This window comes from Hydra vulgaris, chromosome 10 (assembly GCF_038396675.1).
Source record: "Hydra vulgaris chromosome 10, alternate assembly HydraT2T_AEP".
Classification (NCBI taxonomy): domain Eukaryota; kingdom Metazoa; phylum Cnidaria; class Hydrozoa; order Anthoathecata; family Hydridae; genus Hydra; species Hydra vulgaris.
Window position 1 is genome coordinate 32445711 of NC_088929.1, and position 12927 is coordinate 32458637.

The 12927-nt window shown below is 25.9% G+C and overlaps 1 protein-coding gene across 1 annotated transcript in view; it reads right to left on the bottom strand.

Moving 5' to 3' along the window:
* LOC100214170 (G protein-coupled receptor kinase 3) overlaps positions 1 to 12927 on the bottom strand; it is a 39777-nt gene that overhangs the window by 21341 nt on the left and 5509 nt on the right. Inside the window, exons 4-6 of the mRNA XM_065807823.1 lie at positions 7731 to 7832; positions 7545 to 7619; positions 3387 to 3448 (exon numbers count right to left, since the gene is read on the bottom strand). Of these exons, the coding sequence (XP_065663895.1) occupies positions 3387 to 3448; positions 7545 to 7619; positions 7731 to 7832 (239 nt within the window). The remainder of the gene's footprint in view (positions 1 to 3386; positions 3449 to 7544; positions 7620 to 7730; positions 7833 to 12927) is intronic.

Here is a 12927-nt window from a genome sequence, read left to right on the forward strand (position 1 = left end):
ATTCCTTTGGAGCCCAATGTACTTTATTCCTTCAGGTGGATTCAGTTTAGTTTGGGTATCCTCATTGGCGTGGTGGCTCTAAAAAGCCCATGTGGGATTTTTATTAAAAGGCCTATATATGAGGTATTTTACCATATATGCTTGATGTAAAGGCCCATACGAAAAAAAAGATGTATATATATATATATATATATATATATATATATATATATATATATATATATATATATATATATATATATATATATAATAACTGACCTAATTCTAATAAATCATCAATACAAACTAGCAAGTTGAGATAACACTTGTAATTATTAATATAGTTTGTAATGCATTTGTAATTATTAATATTGTAATTGGTAATTATTAATAACGTAATTATTATTGTATTTGTGATTTGTAATTATTAATATTGTTTGTAATACTTCAAAATAAAAAATGGTAACAATACGATGCAGCGACCACATTTTTGTTCTGATTTTCTAACACAATTTACCGCAAGCAAATACGATTAGTATTTTATTGTTTGAAGAACATAGCCTAACACAAAATCAAAAATCAAAGATTTCAATTTTTCTATTACTATATAATGATATATATTTTATTGTAAAATAATATAAATTTTATTAAAATTATATATAATTTTTTTTCTAAAATAAATATTGAAAATCTTCATAAATTAGAAATTCTTTTTATAGATAGTTTATGCTTTTGTTTATTTGGTGTTTTAACTTTTTTTAACATTTTCGCATTAACTCACAACAGCAAAAATGCCGCTCTAAAAATGATGCCGTTATTGACATAATTTAAACATAAAAGTTTTTATAACGTTCATTTAGCACTTAATCGAAAGTATTTCATATTTTTTCCAAAAATGCTATTTTATTGCTTTTTCATTTCAAAAATAAAACAAAATTAAAATAATGAAAATAAAAAAATTTAAAGCTATGGAATCTTTATAATTTATTTTAAACTTACCTATAATTAATAGTAATAAAAATGTGTCATAAATAAGTAAATTGTTAAGGTGTAATATGAAATTGTATTTGAAAATAATTGCGGTATTCCCACACCTCAATTAAAATAAATTCGTTAGATAATATGGTTTTACGCTATTTTTAAAAGATTTTATTTGTGTATTTATATAGTTCATAATTCAAAGTTTGCATAAAACATATCTTCTTTAAATGTACTTTTTGCACAGCCATCATCTTTTTTTTAATCTGTCTGAGGACAGGATATTACGGAGTGGTTTGTTTATTTACATACAATAATATAAACTGTATAAAAATAAAAAACTTCATTTATTATATAACAAGTTTATATCTTTTTCGAAATGCTACAAAAATGCAAAACATGAGTTCGATACTTATTTGTATAAAACTTAATTTAAAATTTAACACCAAAACATTTTTCTTAAATGAATTAAAACGCAATACAATTACTATATAGTAATTGTATTGCGTATTATTTCATTTAAAAAAATATTTTGGGGTTAAATTTTAAATTAAATTAATTTAAGTCCAACAATAATAATATGGGGGTCTGCAGACTTTTTTAAATTTATTTTGTCAACATTGCGATCGTTAAAAACCGTTTATGGGTTCATAATTTTTCTTATGAAAAAAATATCATAATACATCTTAAAATATCTACTTTGTTTTCAAAGCAATATTACTATTATGCAAAATACTAATATAATTGCACTCAAAGTTGAAGACTTAAAATCTAGGGATTAATAAAATTTAATTTGTGCAAACATAAATATTGTAAATTATTGTGGAATTTCTTTAAAATGTAGAAAAATTAAAATTTGCCAAAAGGCCCATATTTAGATAAAAAAGTGAAAAGCCCATTCGGGAATCCCGCATAACCTCTGAGGCCACCACGCCTCTGGGTGTCCTTTCCTTTGAACACAAACTCCAACTTAACAACAACACAATTTAACTAATCAACTTGTTTCTCCCCGCAGTGGCCTTGTTCGTCAAGGTTTGATTGCCATCTATTATCGGAGAATCAATGGCAACATTATCAATAAAAAATTTACCAACAGTCCATACATTTTTATGTATAATCTTTTTTGGATGTAGTTTACTAAAAATAATGCCTAATCATGATTTTAAGATTTTAAAAAAAAATTTTAAAATCATGAAAAATTTGCCAAATTTCGAAAAGGTTACTTGTAATCGTAAGGTAATAAAGTTTTATACTCATTTAAACTGACTTAAACTATTAAAACACCAACACTGTCATTAGCCAATCAAATTTTTAAATAGTAGACTTACTGTATATGCTTGCTTTATATGTTGACGCTGCATATAAGTTGAAATTACATTTTTGCGTCACTGTTTTGTTATAAATTGGAAACGTGTAAGCGTATGAGTCAAAATAAGAATATTGAAAAATTTTATAGTAAAAAATATTTATCAAGTTTACACATATTTTTAAAAAGCAACATTTTAAACAGGATTTTAAAAGCACATATTTCCATTGGAATAAATGCAGCTCTTTCTATTATTTTTTTTTTTTTCAATTCCATTATTCTGAGAAATGAAATATGTCAAAAAAGATGCAATAAAAACATAGTTTCTTGACCATTTAGATATTTAGAAGACCTGACCATTTAGATATTTATAAGACCTGACTATTTAGATATTGCACCATTCTTTACTCTTTTCAATAAATGGTGAACAATTACAAATTCAAAAAACCAGTATTTTAAAAATCTTCTTGGAAATGCTGCTATTGAAAATGATTAATAAATCTGACTTTTTGTGAGCTTTTCCTCCTGACAGGTTAAACAAATAGCAAAACACAATAACTTAAAAATTTGAAAAACATGCATTATCTCATCAAACAACATGCATTATCTCATTAAAAACTTCAAGAATGTCAAGTTCAAATCTTATTATCTCATAACCTTAAAAACATTTTTTAAATAAAACATTTTTGTTAATAAAAAGAAAATTTAGAAAAATTATAAAAAAATTTGGGTAAATGTACTCAATTTTGTTTATGTTTGTTCATACTTCTGCTTTGCTTAATCAACAATGTGGCAAAAATCAAAACTTTGATTTTTTTCTTCTCCCTTTTTATTTTATATACCAGACTTTTGAATCTCATTGCCTATATCAACTTAATAATTTAAAAAACTTATGTCTGTTCATTCTCTGTAAACATATTTATGTGTTTTATCATGTATGCAGCTCTTTCTCAATTCCTACTTCTGTTTCTTACTATAAATAACTATTATTAGAAACATTGTTACAAACATTAAATAGATATAATATATTACTAAAACATAAACATTGCTGAAATTTTCATTACATAAACATTGTTATAAAAGCATTCCAATAGCAAAAGTGTAAATATTTTTTTAAAACTACCTTTTTAAAAACATATCAAAGATTTTTCCCTTTAGACTTTCTCTTATCTCGTTGTCATATGGCTAAAAGAAAATTAACACTAATTATAGCAAAATAACATTTTAGAGAAAATTATTTAAGCATTTAAATTATATATATAATTTAAATGCTTAATTTATATATATATATATATATATATATATATATATATATATATATATATATATATATATATATATATATATATATAACTTAAACTTTAAAAATACTTGTTTCCCAAGGCCGTGCAAATAATGGTCTAACATAGACCTTGACAAAAAAGAAGGTGTTGTTTTTAAACATATTGGATTATGTTGTTATGTTTGTTTGTACGATTGCTTGTCTTTTCTTAACCTTTTGTAAATACCATTAATGATCAAGTCTTTTAAAACTTCATATCTCAGGGACGAACCCAGACCTGTTTTAGTACCAATGGAGTGGTATAGGCCCCCCAAAAATAAGTGCCAAAAAATATATATATATAAAACTTTTTAAAAACAACAGTTTTGAAAATGGATTAAAAAGTAAAAAATAAACTATTTCACGGGACCTAAGGACTTTTTGTATGTACACAACGTGAAATTTCCATTAAAGTCAATGCTGAAAATGTTGGGCACTTAATAAAATTTGTTCCTATAGGTGCCGAACATTTTCAGTCATTAACTGAAACTTTAATGGATATTTCAGGTTGTGTACATACACCGTGAAATAGTTTATTTTTTACTTTTTAATCCATTTTCAAAACTGTTGTTTTTAAAATGTTGTTTTTAGTAGTTACTTTCTAGTCCATTATTAAAATGTTGTTTTTAAAAAGTTGTTTTTAGTAGTTACTTTCTAGTCCATTATTAAAATGTTGTTTTTAAAATGTTGTTTTTAGTAGTTACTTTCTAGTCCATTATTAAAATGTTGTTTTTAAAATGTTGTTTTTAGTAGTTACTTTCTAGTCCATTATTAAAATGTTGTTTTTAAAATGTTGTTTTTAGTAGTTACTTTCTAGTCCATTATTAAAATGTTGTTTTTAAAATGTTGTTTTTAGTAGTTACTTTCTAGTCCATTATTAAAATGTTGTTTTTAAAATGTTGTTTTTAGTAGTTACTTTCTAGTCCATTATTAAAATGTTGTTTTTAAAAAGTTGTTTTTAGTAGTTACTTTCTAGTCCATTATTAAAATGTTGTTTTTAAAAAGTTGTTTTTAGTAGTTACTTTCTAGTCCATTATTAAAATGTTGTTTTTAAAAAGTTGTTTTTAGTAGTTACTTTCTAGTCCATTATTAAAATGTTGTTTTTAAAAAGTTGTTTTTAGTAGTTACTTTCTAGTCCATTATTAAAATGTTGTTTTTAAAAAGTTGTTTTTAGTAGTTACTTTCTAGTCCATTATTAAAATGTTGTTTTTAAAAAGTTGTTTTTAGTAGTTACTTTCTAGTCCATTATTAAAATGTTGTTTTTAAAATGTTGTTTTTAGTAGTTACTTTCTAGTCCATTATTAAAATGTTGTTTTTAAAAAGTTTTTTATATATATTTTTTTTATTATTCAACAGTGATTCTATTTATTTACACTAAACTAGAACATTAAAAGTTTGTTGTTTATTGTTTGTTTTAATTACTTTTCTTAACGATTTCTTTTATTTACGCTTAAACTAAAGTCTGTTTTGTATTGTTTGTTTTAATGACTATTTTTAACAATTTCTTTTGTTATTACTGCTGACCTTGTGTTTGTTTTGCGTGGACACCTAAAAATAAAACAAACCGACAAGAAAGCAAGTTAAATAAAATGTTGTAAAAATAGGAAAAAAAGTTGCAGCTTTATTTCCAGTGGTAGATAACTAATTTTCTGTTTATTTTAGTGAGTTCATTTTTTCTTCAGGACAAAATGGATAAAAAAGTAATTACATGCAATAACTTGTTTTAAAACTATAAAGCAACAAGTTTAAAACTGCCGTTTAATTACTAACGGAATGTTAGATTTAAAAAATGAATTGAAACTTTTTATGAAACTCAGTTTAAAGAAAATGGAATGTGAAATATGAAAAATTTGTTTTTTTGAAAAAAGGAGTGATTTTAAAATAATGTTAACTTTTGCTTGTTTGCAATTAAGAGTTAACTGTTTTTAATAATAAATGAACATAAGTAAAGATTTCAGTCTTAACAATATATTAATTACAAAATTTAATTTTTGAATGAATGAACTTTTGATCTTTAGCTCACTATTTTATTTTCCTTCAAGAAAAAGAAAAAAGGAAACAAAAAGTTTTGTTTCTATTCATATTCTTTTTGTATTTTCATATTCTTTCAATAATAATAAAAATAACTAAATAAAATAACTTAATAAAAGTTTTATTGGGTTTTAGTTACTTTTAAATTTCTTTAATGTTTAAAAAAATCCTTAGTAAATGTAACTTAATTAAAGTACGCAACTTTTTTAATTATATATTTTTTTAATAATTAAGTTTACAGCAATTATCTCTTTTATTTAAAAGGCGCCTAAAAGCACTTTGAAAATTATTAACTTTTAGTAAAAGTTAAATAAAACGAATTGCCAATATTTAAATTGAAATAAAAATTAAAAAAATGATAAAAATGCTTTTTAAATGCTTATGTTTTGTATTTGAATAGTTAATAGTTAGAAAATATTATCTATATATCATATTATATATAGACAATAACTATTTAACTACAAGACATAAGTGTTTAATAAGCGTAATTAATTTTATCTTAATTTTGCAAGGACTACGCTATTTAAAAACATTGATTAAAAATTGTGTAAAGTACTTTAAACATTTAATAAACACTAAAATTAAAATTACTATAATATAGTTACTAAATATTTAAAATACTTTAAACTTAAAATACTTTAAAATTTTTAATAAATATTTATAAATAGGGTAGAATTTGCAACTTAAAAGTTTAATAAAATTTTAAATAAAAGTTTTTCTTAGAAGAACTAAAGTATGTCAACCACTAAGTAATGTATTCAAAGAAATGTCTTTGACAACGAGATGCTATTTTAAATCAATTTCTTATCTTTGAATAAAACTAAACTAGATGTACACAAACAAAGTGATATTTTAAAATCATAGTTGCAGTATCGGTTTTAACTGGGAGGGGAGGAGCCGAGAAACAAGAACATTCCCTCCCCCTACATTGCCAAAAAAAAAAGATATCCTCAAATAAACTCTGGTTTGTCACTGTATGTATAAGTAACATTTCTAGCATAAAATTAAAAAGCTACTTCAACTTAAAATGTACTTTTATTTTTGTCATTAAAGCTGTATGAACTTAAATGATTGTTACTATGATTGTTTATTTTTATTTTCGTTTTAATTTATTGACAACAGACTTGTCATAGAATTCTAACTTGTCATTCACATAGATTCTTAATTTGTTATTTTTTAAAGACAATTTTAATTGTATGTATTAGGGATGTACCGGAATTCTGGCCGGTATTTTTGTCTTTTAGATTAATTTGCTTCTGGCTGGAATTAAAATTTTTTACTTTTTTTTTTATGACTTGTGACACAGGCTGTGTAAATAAATCAAAATATCATTATCCTACAGAGCAATAAAGAACTATAGGTAAACCGAGGTAAAAAATACAAATGCAATTTTTGCAAATGTATTTGCAGTACTACTATTTCTACAAATAAATTTACATTTGCATTTTCTACCTAGGTTTACCTATAGTTCTTCATTGCTCTGTAGGATAATGATTTTTTGACTTATTTACACAGCCTGTGTTTCATGCCATAAAAAAAAAGTAAAAAATATTTTTATTTCCAGCAAGAAGCAAATTGATCTAAAAGAAAAAAATTCAGCCAGAATTCCAGTACATCCCTAGTATGTATATAATGATGCATACATAGTGGGATAATTTTTTCTAATTTATCTAACTCTAATTAAATCTAAATAATTCACAACTATCTACTAATTTCAATCTATTTATTTTACTAAACTAAAGCATACTATACATTATTTTGACAACAAGATCAAAAATCATATTTACAAAAGGAAAACCAGTAATGTCACAAAATAAACTGATTTCAGGAATATCATAGGTTTTCCCCTTGCTCCCTTCCCATATTTTCTACATACTTAAACAAAATAAACATGTAAATTAGGTTCAAACTTTTAATAAAAAAACTTACAAGAAAAAGTCCAACAGGTACTTCACCTTTCATTAACAACAAACGAACATGCTCAATTGCTGACATTGTAAATGACTAAGTTAATTCATATATAATATAGAAACACATCATCAGGTAAAATGGTTAACAGATATTTTTAAAATTTTAAATTTTATTATTTTTAAATAACTAATACAAAATTCTTACATGTGAACAAGATAATAATTCTTTCATAATATAGTTATCAAATATTTCTCTAGCAGCCACCAACCTTTCCTCTGGAGTCTGCAAATCTTCGTATTCTTTTATCTAAAAGCAAAAATTTCAAATGATAAGAAAAAAATGCTTTAACTTTTAGAATTTCTGCAAAATGGTCTTGTGAATTGTTCTTCAAACAACTTTGATTATGAAAATGTGTTGTGTATTAAATACTTATTACAAAAATAAATTAAAACTTTGAATAGAAGTGATTTAATCAATATGTTATTTTAACACATGTTGGAAGGAGATTTTTAATGATAATCTGAAGAGACAACCGATTTAAAAATATAATCTGAAGAGACAACCAACTTAAATATATAATCTGAAGAGACAACCGACTTAAAAATATGACTTATAACGTATTTATAATTGCAAGGGATTTTCCAAAAAATTTTAAAATTTAAAATTCAAAAACAGTTTTCTGAGGACTTGATAGCCTCAATAGATCCTGTGTTTGTTCAGTTTTATTCAAAAAATTTGACTATTAATTTATTGGTTTGTAAATTTAAAACAGAGAACTAACTGCTTATGTTATTTAAAACTCAATCAGATACATTGTGTATATAACTTGATATTTTTGTGGATGTAGAAATTGGGCATATAACTTTGGAATCACCATCATCTATCTTTACTCAGCACCATTATTCATTAAGCCACATCCCTGGTGGTAGCATGCTCAATTTGTTTCTCTGTACAACAGTTTGCCAAGGTTTGTTTCTTAAAGTTAAAGGGTAGAGAGCAGGCTGTTACAACAAATAAAAAATAAATAACAACTGAGTAGCCTCATCAACTTTAGTTATCTCCTTAGCCTTAGGGAGATAAATGAAAATTAAAAAAGCTAATTAATAATACAGACCCACCAATATCTATAAAAGCAAACCCAATATAATCCATTTTTTAAATGTTTAATAAAATCTCTTTTTAGATTTAGTTTTTTGGATTAATAAAAATACATGAGTAATTGTATCAACAACTTTTCTTTTTTCTTTTTTTTTGAATAACTATCACTTTTTCATAAAATGATGATAAATCCATGTGCTCAGAAATGTTACCACCTAAATATTTTTTTTCTAATTGAGCTTAAGCATGGTTAACTTCCTTTCTTTTAAACAACTTATAACAGATTCCATTTATCTAGGCTTTTTAAAAAAAGTACATTAAACTAACATTTAAATATACACTGTAGTTACTTGCTTTAGACTTTCTCTTACTTATTTAAAAGAGTTTTACCATGGCTGCTGCTATGACTACTACCATGGCTGCTACCATCGCTGGTAGCAAAAATACCTATTCAGCATTCAAATCAAAGTTTTTACTGTTACAAAAATTAATAAAGTTTCAAATTGTGCTGCACAGTCATCGCAAAAGTACTTCACACATAGTAAGTGACTGAAGCCCCGGCCCCAGCTAAAAATGAGACTTTTTTAAAACCCGGCCCCGGCTAAACTATAAGATTTAGCGGGGTTGATAGCTGGGGATAGACTTACATATTACTTAAGCATAAAATTATAATACTTTACATATTATAATTTTATGCTTACATTTACTATTTATTAAATACTGGCATATATTTATATATTTTCAAACTCTAATTTACTTCCAACAAGATTGCAAGCAACCACTATTAAGTTATGAGTTACTTTAAAATAGAGAATAAGTAAAATTATTAGAAAATGGTTAACTGAAGACTTGAAAAGTTGTAGGTTGTTTATAAAAGAAAAACATAAAGATGGCTAATAGCTATAAGGTTTTTTTGATGTGCAAGGAAAAAAACTGAATTAATAAAAGAACTCGCTACCTCTCGCTAATGACACGAGCGCTCTACCGCTACACCATGACTGCATTACATTTATATGTGCTTTTAGACTTTGTCTGAGAGTAAGAGGGTTGTTATTCATCAATATAGGAATACCAACATTATTGGAATTTTTTTGCAGTAAATAAATGAGTTTTGTTGTCTAACAAAAATTGCAGATTTTAAGTCCAGAATTTAAATCCATAAGCCACTGCAAGCCTTATGTTGTTACAAAAGAGAGATCAGATTTAAAATCAGCTGCTTGTTTTAAGCAATCAAAAAGTGAAGATTTTTTGTCAAGACAAGAGTAAAAAGTTGAGTTGTCAACAAATAGAGCCACTTTAGAAGTTAAATTTTCATGAAGATTGATATTATAGATAAGAAACAATACAGGAGCAAAGATTTAAGAGTACCACAAGATACCTTGTGGTACCTTAAAGTTACTTGAAATAAAGAGTGTAGGCCTTCAAGAATAACTTTATTAGTGCAGTTAGTAAGAAATAATTTAATAATCTCAAAACCTTTACATAAAGAAACTAATAACAGAGTGAAGACTAATTGTAGGATAGTTGAAGAGGTCAAAGTGTTTTCTAGAGTTTTGAAAAATTGGAACCACTTATTTTGCACTTTTTAAAAATCAAATATTATTAAATATTATATAATTAATAAGATTAAATGTTAGACTTACTTTAGTTAATGTCATTGTTGAAGACTAACCAAAAGTCTCTAGAACCTATCATCTGATATAAAATACAAGATTTAGTAAACTGAGAATAACAGAGCTTAACATCGGGACCTTTTTACATTGGCTTTTTGGAATAATAAATGGACATTTGTTCTTAACAGAGAAGTTCTTGTAAAAAAGATGAAATAAATGATTAATAAAGCAACTGCTCAAGATGGTAAAAAATATGGAATAAAATGAGGTTTGACTTAAAATTGAAGAGTAGGAATAAAAGCTTCCAAACTTTTAGTTCAGAAGGAATAAAAGCTTCTGAGATGCGCTTTATGCATACATATTATGGATATAAACATATAAGTTTGCTATTTATTTAGATGCTGGCATACAATATCCTTTCATATTTATATAAACTTTAGTATATATATGGTGTAGCATTTGCGGATAGAGAGGATGATGATGATTATGATGATGATGGTAATGATGATTATGATGATCATGTTGATCATAATGATGTTTATATATGCATATATATACAAAATATAACATGAATTTTTAATTAAAAAAAAAAAAAAAAACTTTAAGATGTATAAATGTTTATGCAGCCCCAGTCACAATTCCAGCCCCTGCTATATTTTATCAAACCCGGCCCCGGTGCTGGTCAAATATCAACCCGGGTCGTTTACTATTCACGTGATACATCAGGTTGATTTTTTATATCTAGTTAGATCTTTTCGAATTGTTAACCTGTTTTTTCAAAACTTTCTGAAAGGTAACAAAAAGATTTTTTTTAAATAAAGATTCAGTTAAGTTGCACTGATAACTTTGAACCACATCCTGGACAACATATTAATAATATTCAGCAAAATCTCCTTAAATCACACATTCCATTTAGTTGTAATTTTAATTTTTAACAGCTTTATAAGTATCTACTTTGTGATTTTGCAAAATATGTATATTTGATAAGCTTGCCTATGTTGTTGCATAAAAAATCATTATCTAGTAGCAATGAATGTAACCAAAGTGTTGTACAATTGGTACTCTGCCATTATTCGAACACTTTTTTTAGCTCATTGTCTATAAACTCCTGCTCTAAACAACTTTTCAATGCCTAAAAACTAGGTCACATCAACACAGCATACATTTCCCAATATTAAGAAAACAAACAACTAAAGCCATAAAATTCTTAACTTTCATTTTGCTTAACAACACCAATAAAAAAATTTGTACTTAGATGATGAATGCATACACTTGCATTTTAAGTACCTAATACGAGTACCTAATTTGAGTATTAAAAATCTTTTTTGAACATGTTGGTTTTTTTAAACAAAACCTATTTTTCCAGGTATCACTCTTTGAACATGCAAGAAATGTAAAAACTTTTCTTGAGTATTTCAAATGGATGTTGAGAATTTTTTAAATGTAGCTTTTCTCCATATTTAATGTATTTATTATTTAACTATTATACAAAACACTAAAATTCTCTACATCATTTTTTTAAAAAATAGAAAAAAGTAAAATAAAAGTTTTGTTTGAACAAAAATTCACAAGTCACTGCAAGCTGTTACAGAAGAAAAAACAGATTTATAATCAGTTCTGAGTGTTCTGAGGGAACTCCCTGTTCTAAGCATTCGAAAAGAGAAGACTTTTTGTCAAGATAGGAGTATAAAGTTGAATAGTCAGCAAGTAGAGCCACTTTAGGTGTTAGATTGTCAGGAAGATCATTAATGAACATAAGAAATAATACAGTATAAAGATAGAACCCCAGACGTTACCGAAAATGAAGAAGAGTGTTGTCTTTCAAGGTTGACTTTTTTAAAGCCTTTAGGCAGAAAAAATGTGATAATCTCAAAAACTTTTTCCAATACAACATATCAAGCAAGCTTATGAAGCAGATCAGCATGCCAAACTTTATCGAAAGCTTTAGATATGTCAAGAGCAATAGCCCTAGCCTTACTAGATCCATCTAATGCACAATGAAATCTTTCAGTTACAGCAGTTAGCAAGTCAGCCATAGAAAGAGAAAATGGAAATCTATTTTGATTGTTATTAGACTCAAGATGAGATGTTAGAAATTTGTTAATTAAAAGTTCAAAGACCTTGCTTAAAATAGATAAAAGACAGATCAAATGATAGTTAGAGAAGTCAGAGTATTCTCCAGAGTTTTTAAAAAGTGTTTTTGAAACCACAGATACCATTTTCCAGCAAGTATTAGAATCAGAATCAGTCATGCACTTATTAAATATTTTTAAGAAAATTGAAGAGAGTTCTGGAGAACACTATTGTACGACTATGACAAAAATGTTGTCTAGACCACAAGACGTAATTGAATCCCTATCCATACTGCTACCATCCTTGATAGAGGTATGGAAGACAAAAGACATCAACCCAAGGAATGTCACAAAGACATTCCTTGGGTTGATGTCTTTTGTCTTCACAAAAATCACAAAAAAAATCCTAGTCAGCTTTATGGTAATATTAAGTAGTGTGATGATAGGGCATGTCTGAAGAAGTACAAAATGAAAGATTTATAGAGATCATTTATAGAGAAGAAAAGATGAACATAAGCTAGAATCAAAGACAAGACGTAAAATCAAGAAATGAAGGTGATAAGTGATAATGCTTTTCAGGAAAATGACTCACAAACTAATCTGAAATAGAGATTGAAA